This window comes from Rhincodon typus, chromosome 22, assembly GCF_021869965.1.
Source record: "Rhincodon typus isolate 14 chromosome 22, sRhiTyp1.1, whole genome shotgun sequence".
Taxonomy (NCBI): Eukaryota; Metazoa; Chordata; class Chondrichthyes; order Orectolobiformes; family Rhincodontidae; genus Rhincodon; species Rhincodon typus.
The window spans coordinates 2,889,797-2,904,848 of record NC_063353.1 but is presented as its reverse complement, the minus strand read 5'-3'; the positions used below and the strand labels follow the sequence as shown (position 1 = coordinate 2,904,848).

General features: G+C 42.9%; 1 protein-coding gene across 1 annotated transcript in view; it reads right to left on the bottom strand.

Moving 5' to 3' along the window:
- The window catches only part of LOC109937756, a 57,993-nt gene extending 47,197 nt beyond the window's left edge, over positions 1-10,796 (bottom strand). The window contains exons 1-3 of the mRNA XM_048610504.1: positions 10,704-10,796; positions 690-759; positions 505-608 (exon numbers count right to left, since the gene is read on the bottom strand). Of these exons, the coding sequence (XP_048466461.1) occupies positions 505-608; positions 690-728 (143 nt within the window). The 5' untranslated portion in view covers positions 729-759; positions 10,704-10,796. The remainder of the gene's footprint in view (positions 1-504; positions 609-689; positions 760-10,703) is intronic.
- Between the last annotated feature and the right edge of the window lie 4,256 nt (positions 10,797-15,052).

The following is a 15,052-nucleotide window of genomic DNA, read 5'->3' as shown; positions in this document are numbered from 1 at the left end:
CATACCACCCAGGCCCTATCCTGGTAACCGTGTATTTACCATGACCAATCCACCTAACCCGCACATCTTTGGACCATGGGAGGAAACCAGAGCACCCAGAGGACACGGCGAGAACATGCAAACTCCACACAGACAGTCGCCTGAGGGTGGGAATCAAATCCTGGCACTGTGAGGCAGCAGTGCTAACCACTGAGCCTTCCCTAAAGTGAACTAGATGGGTGTTTATAACAACTGACAATGGAAACACTGTCACTATCAGACTAGCTTCTTTGTTATATTCAAATTTCACCATCTGCCATGCTGGGATTCGAACCCAGACCAAGTCTGTATCCTTAATGCCGCAGTGATTCTTTATGTGATTGAATGAATGCTATTCCAGGGCTGACTGCTGAACTTCAGCTATTTTACTTGCGTACAAAAAGTCAACTGTGACCACCTCAGCTGTAAACTAAATTTAACTGTGGCCATCTTATCTGCAAACTAAGTCAACGTTGACTGTCTTACCTGCGAGCTAGGTTAACTGTTTGTTGACCTTTGGGTGGAGTAAGTGCTTCAAAATCTTTTTTTCCTGGCTGTTTCCGTGGTTTTTTAAAATTCCTATAACTTGCCTATTGGGAGAAAATTGGATTCTCACTGTGGGACCCTGTTGATTGCTTTAATTGACTTTAAAGAATCTGTCATTTTCTTACCTGGTCAAAGAAAAACAAGTGGCTGGTTTTCAAAGACATTGCAAAAATTGTTCGAATCCACTGAAGTCACCTGTTTAGACAAACATGTTATTTTAATTAAAGCCTGCTTTGAGTTTTCTCGATACACGAAAAAGAAACGACAAGCACCTTGAGAGTTTCTGTTGTGTTGCAGGATCTTGCTTTGTGGGACTGTGAATTGGAGAATTGATTTTTTTTGGCACTGGGACTTCTCTTCCACTCAGTGAAAACTAGTGGCCAGAAATGTAGGACTTGTTGCAAATTCGCTGACCAGAACTAAAGTTTTGGTTAACTTTGTAATGCCTCTAGCAGGCAGCTTTTGTTTCTTGTTTAATTTAGTTTGTTTAAAATAAAGAGTAGAATTCTTCCCCAGTGGAATGGAAAATGATTGTTATGCTATACTATGGTTTTATAATATAACCCTTGTAAATCGCTGAAAGTCTTTTTGCTGTCTAATTCAACATATGGACATTGGTATAAGTTGGTGTTGTTATCCTGACACTTCATGATCCTTCCACTTCTTGTTACCTTTGGTATTCCCCCAAGGACCCAGCCTAGCTGTTATCCTATTTCTCACCTACATTGCTATCCTTTAGCAATATCACCCAAAAGTACACATACGTTTGTGAATGTCAATCAATTCTACCATCCCTCCATCTCCCTCAATTTCACCAAATTGTCAAGCTTCTTGTTTGACATCCAGTATTGTATGAAAAAAAAAGTGTCTTCCACTTAAAGATTGGGGTGTTTGATTTTGTCACTGCCACCTGCATCCCAGTCCCTGGCTGTAGGTTGAGGCTAGTAGGTAGGAAGTGGGGGTGGGCGTTGGTCAGTGAGGTGGGAGGGAAATGGACAGTACGATGGACCTGTACATCTTCCCTCCCACCTACCCACACCTCCCTCCTCACTGAGCAACCCCCATCCTAACTCCCTACCTACACTCACCTTTACTGGCTTCATCCCCGCCTCCTTGACCTGTTCATCTTCTCTTCATCTATCTGCTCCTCTATCCACCATCTATCATCGCATCCCCCTCTCTCTATTTATTTCAAAGCCCCCTTCCCCTCCCCTCCCCCATTTCTGAAGAAGGGTCCAGACCCGAAACATCAGCTTTCCTGCTCCTCTGATGCTGCCTGGCCTGCTGTGTTCATCCAGCTCTACACCTTGTCATCTCAGACTCCAGCATCGGCAGTTCCTACTATCTATGACTGATCTGTTTGTGTTTCAAATTTCATGTTCCCATCTACTCCTGACAACACTGATTCCCTGCCTTCTGAGAAACTACCTATCTCCACCTTAGAAATATTCAATGATCCCACTTCCACCGCCTTCTGAGGCACAGTTACAAAGTTACACAACCCTCAGAAAAAGAAATTCACCTCATCTCTGACCTAAAATTGTAGCCCTAATTTTAAAAAAGTGTTCCCTAGTTCAGAACTCACCCACAAGAGGAAATATTATTTCCATCTCCACCTTTTTAAGACTGTTCAGGACCTTGTAACTTCAAACAAGTCACCCCACACTCTTCTAAATTCCAGTGAAAACTTCCAGTCAAGTCCAGTCTGTCCAATCTTCCCTTACAAAACAACCTGCTTATTCCAATCAGGTATATGGTAAAACTGCTTCTGAACTACTACAACAAATTTACATCCTTTAAGGAGGCCAAAACTATACAAGGTATTCAAGACATAGTCTCACCAGCACCCTAGATAAATGAAGCATAACCTCCTTACTTTTACGTACAATTCTTTTCATATTAAAGGTTGGTCTTTCATTAGTTTTTAAAAATTACTTGCTGTCCCTGCATACTAACTTTTTGTGATTCATGCGCTAGAACATACAAGTGCTTTGGCATTTCAGAATTCCAGTTGTTCTCCATTTAAGTAATAAGATGCTTTTTTATTCTTTCCATCAATGAGCACAATTTTACATTTTCCCACATGATACTCCATCTGCCAGATTTTTGCCCACTCACTCAATCAGCAACATCTGTCTGCAACTTTCTTCTGTCTCCTGCACAACATAACTATCCTACCCACCTTACCGTCATCTGCAAATTTAGCTATCTTTGTTTCCATCATCTATGTCATTGATATAAAGTGTAAAAACAGGATTCTTTGCAACATCCTGCCAATCAGAAAAAGACCCATTTATACATACTTTGTTTTCAGCCAGCCAGCTAACAATCCAACCTTGCTAATATGTTACCCCTACATCATGTGCTTCTATTTTGTACAATAACCTTTGATGTAACACCATGTCAAATGCTTTCTGGAAATCAAAGCACAGTCCATCTACCGACTCCCCTTTATCCTAAACACATGTTATTCATTAGAAGAACTCCAATCATTTGGATAAACATGACTTTCCTTTCACAAAACCATGCTGACTCTTCCCAATTACCTTCGGTATTTCCAAGTGCCCAGCTGCAATCACTCTAATGATTGATTCTAACTCCAACCCTACAACAGATATCAAGCTCATGAACCTATACGTTCTTGTTTTCTGTCTCCCTCCCTTCTTTTAAAGACAAGTTATATTTGCTGCATTCCAGTCTGATGGACCTTTCCTAAACTAACAGAGTTTGGAAAATTAACACCAACGCAGCTACTACCTCATTAGCCACCTCTTTAGAGGGCCTAGGATGAAGTCCATCCAGATGCAGAAACTTGTCAAGCCCACAGCTCCTTCAGTGTGCTCAGTACCACTTCCCTCATTATTGTAATTTGACAAACTCTTCTCTGCCTTCCATCCCCTGATTTACTTTGATTACTGAAATGTTTTTATATCCTCTATAGTGAAGACAAAGCAAACTATTTGCTCATTTCACCTGCCATTTCCTTATTATCTACTAACAGCTCCCTGTTCTCATTCTCTAGACACTAATTTTATTTAAACTTTTCCTTTCTAAATACCTGTTAAAAAAAACTCTGGCTATCCCTTTATATGTTTCTAGTTAGCTTCCTCTCATACTCTAGGTTGAGAGTGCCCGCTCTAATTTCTTCATCCTTACTAACCATTTGGTAATTTTCTGCCATTCTTTATGACTGAGCTGAACACAATAATGCTTTTTCCTTAAGTTTGATGTTTTCCTAATTTCTTTAGTTAACTATGGATGGTAGGTTCCTCCAAAGGATTTTCTCTTGTGCGCAGGAAGTAACATCTGACAAATCTTTTAGAGTTTTTTGAAGAGATGACCAAAAGGATAGATGAGGGTAAGGCAGTGGATGTTGTCTATATGGACTTTAGTAAGGTCTTTGACAAGGTCCCGCATGGCAGGCTTGTCATGAAGTTAGGTTGCATGGGATCCAGGGAGAGCTAGCTAATTGGATTCAAAACTGGCTTGATGGTAAGAAGCAGAGGGTGATGGTTGAAGGTTGTTTCTCGGACTGGAGGCCTGTGACTAGTGGTGTGCCACAGGGATCAGTGCTGGGTCCTTTGTTATTTGCTATTTACAGAAATGATCTGGATGTGACTGTACAAGGCATGATTAGTAAGTTTGTGGATGATACAAAATTAGGAGGTATAGTTGATAGTGAAGAAGGTTATCAAAAATTACAGAGGGATCTTGATCAGATGGGGAAGTGGTCTGAGGATTGGCAAATGCAATTCAATACAGATAAGTGTGAGGTGTTGCACTTTGGAAAGTCAAACCAGGGTAGGACTTATATAGTAAATGGTAAGATCCTGAGGAGTGTTGTGGAACAGAGGGACCTAGGAGTACAAGTACATAGTTCATTGAAAGCGGTGTCACAGGTGGACAGGGTGGTGAAGAAGGCATTTAGCATGCTGGCCTTCAAAGGTCGAGGCATTGAGTATAGGAGTTGGGATGTTATATTACAGTTGTATAAGTCATTGGTGAGGTCGCACTTGGAGTATTGTGTACAGTTTTGGTCACACTGTTATAGGAAAGACATAGTTAAACCGGAAAGTGTGCAAAGAAGATTTACGAGGATGTTGCCAGGACTAGTAGGCCTGAGTTATAGGGAGAAGTTGGCCAGGACAGGACTTTATTCCTTGGAACATAGGAGATTGAGGGGTGACCTTATTGAGGTGTATAAAATCACAAGAGCATAGATAGAATGAACGCATATATCTTTTTCCCAGGAATAGGGAATTGAAAACTAGAGGGCATAGGTTTAAGGCGAGAGGGGAAAGATTTAAGAAGGACCTGAGGGGCAACTTCTTCACGCAGAGAGTGCTGCGTATATGGAATGGGCTGCCAAAGAAAGTGGTTGAGGCAGGTACAATAGCAATATCTAAAAAACATTTGAATAGGTACATGGATGGGAAGGGTTTAGACGGATATGGACCAAATTTGGGCAATTGGAACGAGCTGAGTGGGCACCATGGTCAGCATGGACCAGTTTGGGGCAAAGGGCCTGTTTCTATGCTGTATTACAGTATGGCTCTATGACGCTATATTATTTATTCTGAGCAATGTGTAGTATTAAATGTCTTTCACTGTTTCTCTATTGATCTAACCTCTAGCCTGGTATCACAGTTCATTTAAGCTAGACCAGCTTTTATGCCAAGATATTTATCATTATTTGAGTTTAAAATACTAGTCATAGTCCCACACTTCTTCCTTTCAAACTGGGTGTACATACAATACATTTTGTGGTCACTGCTGCCTAAAGTGCCTTTATTTGAGCTCATTAATTAATCTTGTTCATAAGACCATAAGACATAGGAGCAGAAATTAGGCCACTTTGCCCATCGAGTCTGCTCCGCTATTTAATTATGGCTGTTAAGTTCCTCAAACCCATTCTCCTGCTTTCTCCCCGTAACCCTTGATCCCCTTGATAATCAAGAACCTATCTATCTCAGTCTTAAATGTACTCAATGACCTGGCCTCCACAGCCTTTTGTGGCAGTGAATTCCATAGATTCACCACTCTTTGGCTGAAGAAGTTTCTCCTTATCTCCGTTCTAAAAGGTCTTCCCTTTACTCTAAGGCTGTGCCCTCAGGTCCTAGTCTCTCCTACCAATGAAAGCATCTTCCCAACATCCACTCTGTCCAGGCCAATCAGTATCCTGTAAGTTTCAATTAGATCCCCCCTCATCCTTCTAAACTCCAATGAGTATAGTCCCAGAGTCCTCAAACGTTCCTCATATGTTAAGCTTCTCATTCCTGGGACCATTCTTGTGAACCCCGTCTGAACCCACTCCAGGGCCAGTATATCCTTCCTGAGATATGGGGCCTAAAACTGCGCACAATACTCCAAATGTGGCCTTTACAACATTTCATTTCTAGTCTAAACTATTCTTTCCTTGAATCCAGAATGTGCTCATCTAAGAAACTACCTTTAAAGAATTCTATGAACTCATTATCGAGGTTCAATATTCTGTCCTTCTAGATGGAAGTGGTTGCAGGTTTGGAAAATTCTATCTAAGGATCTTTGGCATGTTTCAATAGTGCATCTTGTAGATAGTACTCACTGCTGCTACTGACTGTTGATGGTTCAGGGCGTGGATTTTTGTGGATGTGGGGCCAATCAAGTGGGCAGCTTTGTCTTTGATGATGTCAAGTTTCTCAAGTGTTTTTGGAGCTCCACCCATCCAGACAAGTGGGGAGTATTCCATCACACTCCTGACTTGTGACTTGTAAATGGCGGACAGGCTTTGGGGAGTCAGCAGGTGAAGTTACTTGCTGCAGTATTGCTGGCCTCTGACCAGCTCTTGTAGCCACTGTGTTTACGTGGCGAGTCAGTTGAGTTTCTGGTCAACGGTAACTTCAGGATGTTGATTGTGGGGAATTGGTGATGGCTACACCATTGGATATCAAAGTTAGATTGACTCTTATTGGAGGTGGTCATTGCTTGGCATTTGTGTGGCGTGAATGTTACTTGCCACTTTCATTCCAAGTCTGGATATGGTCTTGGTCTTGCTGTATTTGGACATGGACTGCTTCAGTGTCTGAGGAGTCACGAATAGTTTTGAACATTATGCAATTATCAGTGAACATCCGCACTTCTGACTTGATGATGGAGGGAAAGTCATTGTAGAAGCAGCTGAAGATGGTTGGACCTAGGACACTACCCTGACAAACTCCTGCAAAGAAGTTCTTGAGCTGAGATAATTGTCTGCCAACATCTACGACTACCTTCCTATGTGAAAGGTATGACACTAACTAGTGGAGAGTTTGCTCCTGATACCCATTGATTCCAGTTTTACTAGGGCTCCCTGATGCCACATTTGGTCAAATATGGCCTTGATGTCAAGGGCTGTCACTCTCACCTCACCTCTGGAATTCAGATCTTTTGTCTATATTTGAAGCAAGGCTATAATGAGGTCAGGAGCTGAGTGGCCCTGGAGGAATGCATACTGGGCGTCACAGTAGATTATTGATGAGCAGGTGCTGCTGGATAGCACTGTTGATGGCACCTACCATCACTTTACTGATGATTGAGAGTAGACTGATGGGTGGTAATTGGCTGGGTTGGCTTTTTATGTACAGGACTCAACTGGACAATTTTCCACATTGATGGCTAGATGCCAGTATTATAGCTGTACTGGAATGGCTTGGCTAGGGGAGTGGCAAATTCTGGAGCAGAGATCTTTAGTATTATTGCCAGAATGTTTTCAAGGCCATAGCCTTGGGTTTATTCAGTGCCTGCAACCATTTCTTGACTTTATGTGGAACGAATCGAATTGGCTGAAGACTGGTAACTGGAATGATGGGAACCACTGGAGGAGGCCGCGATGGATCATCCACTTGGCACTTCTGACTGAAGATTGTTGTGAATGGTTCAGCCTTATCTTTTGCACTAATATGCTGGGGTCTTCCATCATTGAGGATGGGGATATTTGTGGAACCTCTCCTCCATTTAGTTGTTTAATTGTCCACCACCATTCATGACTTGATGTGGCAGGACTGCAGAGCTTAGATCTGATCCATTGGTTATGGGATTACTTAGCTCTGACTAGCATTTGCTGCTTATACTGTTTGGCATGCAAATAGCCCTGTTTGGTCACTTCATCAGGTTGACACCTCATCTTCAGGTATGCCTGGTGCTGCTCCTGGCATGCCCTCCTGCACTCTCCATTGAACCAGGCTTGATACTCTGGCTTGATGCTAATGGTTGAGTTGGGGATATACCAGGCAATGAGGTTGTGGATTGTGGTTGAGTACAATTCTGCTGCTATTGATGGTCCGTAGCATTTTATGGATGCTCAGTCTTGAGTTGTTAGATTAGTTTGAAGGCTGTCTCATTTAGCACAGTGATAGTGCCACACAACATGATGGAGGTTATTCTCAATGTGAAGGTGGGGCTTCATCTCCTTCAGGACTGTGTGGTAGTCACCGTTACTGATACTGTCATGAACAAATGCATCTGCAGCCAGCCGATTGGTATGGATGAGGTCAAGTGTGTTTTTTCCATCTTGTTGGTTCCATCACCACTTGTCATAGACCCAGGCTAGCAACTATGTCCTTTAGGACCCGACCAGTCAGTAGTGCTGCTGCAAGGCCACTCTTGGTGATGGACATTGAAAAGCTTCCAAAAGTTTCATCAAAAGAAGGAACTGTTTAAGTTACATCTTAAAGGAGGAAACAAAGTTGGAGAAGTTTAGGGAGGGAGTTCTGCTTAAATCGTTTGTACCAGTGTGGAGACAACCTCTGGATATTCTCTCCCACTGTTTGTTTTTCTGTAGCCCAGAGCAGATGTCCTGAATGAAGCAACATCTAGATTTTAAAATTCTTATCCTTGTTTTTAAATTCCTCTAATGCCTAACCCTTCTTTACCTCTGGAATCTCTTCCAGCCCCCAACGATGCTGAGATTATTAAGCTGCTCTAATTTTGACCTTTTGAACATCTTAATTGATCCAACAAAGATGGCTGTACCATCATCTGCCTGAGCCTCAAGCTCTGAACTCTCTCCCTAAACTTCTCTGCCTCTGCTTCTGCCTTTAAGGTGTACCTTATAAACCTGCTTCTTTGATTAAGCTTTTGGCTTTCTGGTCTAATATCTTCCTGTGGCTCCAAGGGTGGGGGAGTCCAAAACAAGAGGGCATAGGTTTAAGGTGAGAGGGGCAAGATTTAAAAGGGACCTGAGGGGCAACTTTTTCACACAGGAACAAGCTGCCAGAAGAAGTGGTAGAAGTGAGCACAATTACAATATTTAAAAGGCATTTGGACAGATAAATGGATAGGAAAGATTTAGAGAGATAGGGGCCAATCACAGGCAAATAGGACTAGTTCAGTGTAGAAAACCTGGTCAGCATGCATGAGTTGAGCCAAAGGCCCTTTTCCATGCTGAATGACTCAATAAGTCAAATATTCTTGTACAATATGTCTGGATTCATCTTATTACATTGAAAGCTCCTTAAACTTCACACTGTATAAGTTACAGGAAGGAGAAGTCAAAAGCATTCAGGAAATTTGGACACATCAACAATGTGGCTAACAATTTAATACACAAAATCATCTCTCTACAAAACAAGTGGTGAAGGCTTAAATCACACACCTTATCTCCTGTTCCCTAACCCCACCCTTCCTTTGCCATAGTCATAGAATCATACAGTCATAGAGTACAGAAACAGACCCTTCAGTCCAACCAATCCATGCCATCACCCCCTTTGCTGTTTCCAACGCATTGCATACAAGGCTAACGAGACTTCCATGTTTCTCCCTCCCTTGGCTCATTCTCATTGGGCTGGCATCCTTGATTGACAAGACATCGCAGACCCTGATTGGCTCTGGGTTATCACAAGAAAAACTTTCCCTATCCAACACATTCTATGGTTATTTTTAGTAGATCCCATGAATTTGTCCAGTCTTGGGGAACCCTGAATAGAGAATCAAGCGACTGCAGAGTTGATTCAAAATAAAGAAGAGAAATAAAAAAGAAAGTCTTTATAGTTCAAATAACAGAAGAATAATCAAAGCAGGAATGGCACTGATTAAGGTTTAAAAAGGAAATCTCCTTGTGGAGACTTATGATAGTGTTAACACCCAGGTAATGTGTGGACATGCTGTCACAATCCTTTCTCCCATGCTAGTCTAGAGGCTTTTTAGTAGTTGGACACATCAACAAATGATGTTTAACCATAAATAAGTCTCAGTCAAAGGGGCTCTTACCTCAGATAAAAAGGCAAGGTTTAATACATTTAAGTAAATACTTAAGGTTACATTATACGATGGTAACAGGAGTAGAGGACATGACTATTCCCAATTACAACTGCTTTACAATGTGAACTGGCTATGCTCCATCACAAATGTTATGTCTCAGAGTAGTCACGGTTCAGCCTAGCTCTTGGGTTAATCCTCTTGCATCCACTACCTTATACAAGACAGTGAGAGGATCTGCTATTTATGACAATTAACAAAGGTACGTATGTGGTCACCATTAGGTTAGGGTTTAATTTCTGATTTTTGTTAAATTCAAATTTCACCATCTTCCAGGGGCTGGGACTATGGACTCTTAGTCCAGTGATGTCACCACTATGCCACCACTTGTCCTTAGCCTTAAAGGAAGTGGTAAATCACGATCAAGCTTGTTGATGGTTAAGGACAGCAATTAGGTTAATCTGCCTTGGACTTTCAAGGGGGGCGGGGCGGGGGAGGTAAAATTTGTGGCTTTAAATGAGTTTTTGATCTAGAATGTTCTGCATCGTAGCAGATTCCAAAGAGAACTCTAACTGAGAGAGAAATGTGCAGACCTAAATGCAATATTGTATGTAAATACAAACTCTGGTTAATGTCCATGAACAATGTTATAAAAGCTATGGTGAGTCATGGTAGATATTCCAGCCTCATTTTACTGCCCCTCGCTCATTCCTGACCAGGTTCAGCTAAGCACAGAATCATAGGATGAGGCCATTGGATCCATCGCGTCCATGCAAGCAGCCTTGCCCCTTGTCGGTGTTGTCTGATACCAGTTTTTTCGTAACCTCTTTGCTTTTGTACACGATGCCCCTATTGATAAAGTGCAGGATCCCAAACTCCTTACTAACGGTGCTCTCACACACACACACACACAGTTACAGACTCACATATATTAGAGACAGCCGCCGACACTCAGATTTTTCTGGTCACACTCCAGCAGTCAGGATCCAGGCTGTCCCCCCACTTTCACGGCCTTGTGCCCACTCCCTACCCTCCCACCCCAGCCCCGGCTCCAGCTCCAGCTCGTACTCGGGCTCCTGCGGCTGGCAGCCGGCTCCTTGTTCTCGACTCTCCCGCCGGGGCTCGGCGTCTGCCGGTTGCCTGGACGACACACAGTGTTTAGTTCCAGTTCTACAGGACAGAGCCGCCTGGACTGGACTATACTGTACTGGACTGGGGCACAGACTGAATGGTCTATGCTGCTACTCCAACAAGGTATACCCTTGTGACACCCAAATAATATCAATTTATACGGAAATTAACCTCTTCACAACGGAATATTAACGTCTAGTTTCTTTAACGTTTATACAATTTTATACATTATATACATTTTTATACATGAATACATTTTCGTACATTATATACAAATTTTATATATGAATACTTCTTTTATACATTATATACTTTTTAATACATTATATACATTTTTATGTACATTACCACCTTGCTGTGTTGGAGAGGTTCAAGTGCTTCCTCGATGCTAAGAGCAATACCATTGGAAGTTCTCAACTCCTGACAGGGTCATCCATGTACAGTAAGGTTCAGAGGGCAGGAACCAGACAAAACGCAATCCAAATCAAGTCCTTAATATCTCCCATGCAAAGTGTCTAACTCCTGCCATGAACACAAGCCGTACGGTGATTGGCATGAGATGATGTGTAAGATCAGCACGTGGGGTGGCATGTGGCTCAGTGGTTAGCACTGCTGCCTCACAGCGCCCACTTCAATTCCACCCTCAGGTGACTGTCTGTGTGGAGTTTGCACATTCTCCCCGTGTCTGCTTGGGTTTCCTCCAGTTTCCTCCCACAGTCCAAAGATGTGCAGGCTAGGTGGATTGGCTTTGGTAAATTGCCCATAGTGTTCAGGGATGTGTGGGTTATAGGGGGATGGGTCAGGGTGGGATGCTCCGAGGGTTGGTGTGAACTAGTTGGGCCAAAGGGCCTGTTTCCACACTGTAGGGACTCCACGATCTGGCAGTTCCAAATTTCAAACCTGCACCTAGGCAGTAGAAATCGACTTAGTCCTTTCATTTGTTGGAACAGAAACAGGGGAGACTTTTGGCAGCTCTCTCACAACTGAGCTGCCCTCTTCAGGATCCACTCTGCTCACCCTGCACAGGGAAAAGGCTAGGAAGGGTCTAGGATTGGGCTCAGCCACATAAAGACCCACACAACCCAAGGACCAATGGAATGGAATGTCCTAGGCGGACAATTATACTCGTTAGCAAGCAATTACTGAGTTTTATGATCTGTCAATCAGACTGGGAACTGCACTGAAGATCTCAGGGCTGAATGTTCAGAAACTAACTGCACATTTCATTTTGTACATCTGTCACCAGATCCTGTTAGTGACACGAATTCTCTTTTTGCCATTCCTGGTGTCAGGTATAGAGTCATTGTATCAATCTTGCTTTTTTAGAACAAACAGGCCTCTCCTCCTGATTTTCCTCTTCTAATTGACAATATCTTGACACACTGCTGAGTTGTTTTGTCACTTTGTTGAAAAGGTATTCAAACCAAATCATTAAGATGGCGGCAGAGTAGCAGCACTGCATTTGAACTCCCCAGCTCACTCACTTTGGTCTGCTTTTCTTTCTTTTTGTTTTTTCTCCTCTTGTTTAAAGTCTCTCGCCTCAGTGAAGCATTGGTGATAGGCCCTGCCCGAGCATATTCCGGGATGTGGCAATCGGAGGCTGCGAGTGGGGCCTAACTAAAGCATGTTCCAGGATCATGACGGAGCACTTAACAAGAAGGACTGTAAAATTGGACACTTTCTTTATTTCTCTCCCTTTATATTCTACGTTTTGGTTCATTTTTCTGTGTTTTAAGATGGCGCTGGAGAGTGGTGACACTATACAACACTTTCACTGTATTTTGTGACGATAAGTATGGAGCTGGAGGAACACAGCAGTGTCTTCTGAAGAACGGTCCCGACCCAAATCATCAACTTTCCTGCTCCTCTGATGCTGCCTGGCCTGCTGTGTTTCTCCAGCGCCATACTGTGTTATCTCTGACGCCAGCATCTGCAGTTCTTCACTGTATTTAGTAACAAGATACATGTGTCAATAAAAAAAATCAAATCAAATCATTATCTCCCACTTTGTGACTCAAACCTTGTGTTAAATTGCAGGAACCATGGGGGTAGCTACAATATACAAGGCAGGAAACTATAACCCACTGTGATGACGTTTTACAAATTTACATCAAAACAATTGTGACCATGCAAACAGCATAACTTTGCCTGAAACAGTTGGCATTCATGAACAATATACGGTCACAGTTTATAATGTATAACTCTATACTGGTACTGCCAACATTACATCTCTTATATCGGCACAGCAAATAACACAGTAATTGCATGTGTCCATTGCCAATGTAACAGTAGTTTTAAAAAGTTGCAACCTTTAGTAGGGTACACAAGCACAATCTCTACATACAACTGGGTTATGTGGTTGGAACATATAATAGTTTCTACATATGGCTGGAATAACAACATACATTTATATAGCACCTTAACATAATAAATGATAAAGATTGAAGTAGCCAGGCTTTAAAGTGGTGGAGTGGGGCAGAGAAAATCAAAAACACTTAACAGTGTAGCTGCTGGATATTTGCTTTACCTAGTCTTTCAGGCTGGGGAGATTTATTAGATATTTCAGATAGCTACCGTACCTCTTTCTGATTCTATTATTTTCTATTCTTTCTTTCTCTGTTCCCTGTAGTAAGACTGATAGAATTAGAATTGGATTTTATTGTCACATGTACTCAAGTACAGTGGAAATTGTAAAAAGTCACCATTCCTGCTGCTATGTTAAGTACAAAGGTACCTAGGTACAAAATCTTAGGTATAAACTGGAAAAATAAATAAATCAGTTAAAAATTCAGGACTACGGTCCTCGTTAAATGCTTAGCCATGGGCTGTTCCACCCCGATGCAGAGACCAACGCCAGCAGGAAGCAGTTGGCCAGCAGTTGCTGCCATGAGTCCATGCTGGGCCGATCTCAGTAATGCAGCCGATGCTGAAGCTACTGAGCACTAGGCCCAAGCTCACATGCCTCTGCCACTGCCAGGAACACACCTCCCTCCTCCATCACCATGAGGAGCACGGACTCCACTCCCTTTGCCACTGGTGGCAGGAAGAAACCTCGCATCAGACATAGTGAAGCCAGTGAGCTCTCCACAAAAGATAAGTAGGCAGAAGAAAGAAAAAAAGCAGTGAAAAAAGAAAAAAAGTAAAAGCCAACAGAGCAGATGAGCTCCAGGCAAGCATTTGATGAATAGTTTGCTAGGTATCCCATCCAATCTTTCAATGTGTGATCAGACCAGAAGTTTAATGGACAATTCAAACTTGAAGGCAGATGGTGAGGTTGATTTTGACTTTTCGTCAGTTTACTATTCCAGATGTGAGAGGTTCTGCCAATTAAGGCAATGGGACTTTGGCATGCCCTCAGGTTTACAGAAGATAGAATGAGGGGATCAGCCAGAACATTGTAATAACTGAGCCTGGAGGTAATGAAGTCATGAATCAAGTTTTTTAGAAGCAGATGAGCTGAGTTAGGAGCAAAGTTGAGCCAGGAAGAAGGGTGGAGTCAGTAAATGGAAATGGAGTTTGGAGCAAGGAGAAAAACCAACAGCCCCTGACAGATACACATTACTGTGCCATCACAGAATCCTTACAATGCAGGAAGTGGGCAGTTGGCCCACAGAGTCTAAATCAACACTCTGAATAGCACTTTTTCCAGGACCCCTACCCTGTCCCTGTAACGCCACATTTACCATGGCTAACCAACCTAGCCTACACTGGACACTACAGCATGTGCAATCCTTCTAACCTGCAGAGATAGCAGGAACTGCCGATGCTGGAGAATCTGAGATAACAAGGTGTAGAGCTGGATGAACACAGCAGGCCAGGCAGCATCAGAGGGGCAGGAAAGCTGACATTTCGAGTCAGGACGCTTCTTCAGAAATAGGGGGGGGGAAGGGGGTTTCTGAAAAAAATGGGGGGGGGGGGGCGGTGATAGCAGGTGGATGGTGAAGCGGATAGGTGGGAGAGAAGATGGACAGGTCAAGGAGGCGGAGATGAAGCAAGTAAAGATGATTGTAGGTAGGAAGTTGGGGGGGATTGGTCAGTGAGGTAGGAGGAGCGGATAGGTAGGAGAGAAGACAGACAGGTCAAGGAGATGGGGAAGAGAGGGAAGGTTAGTCATGGGATGAGGCCGGGGCTGGGGAGATTTTGA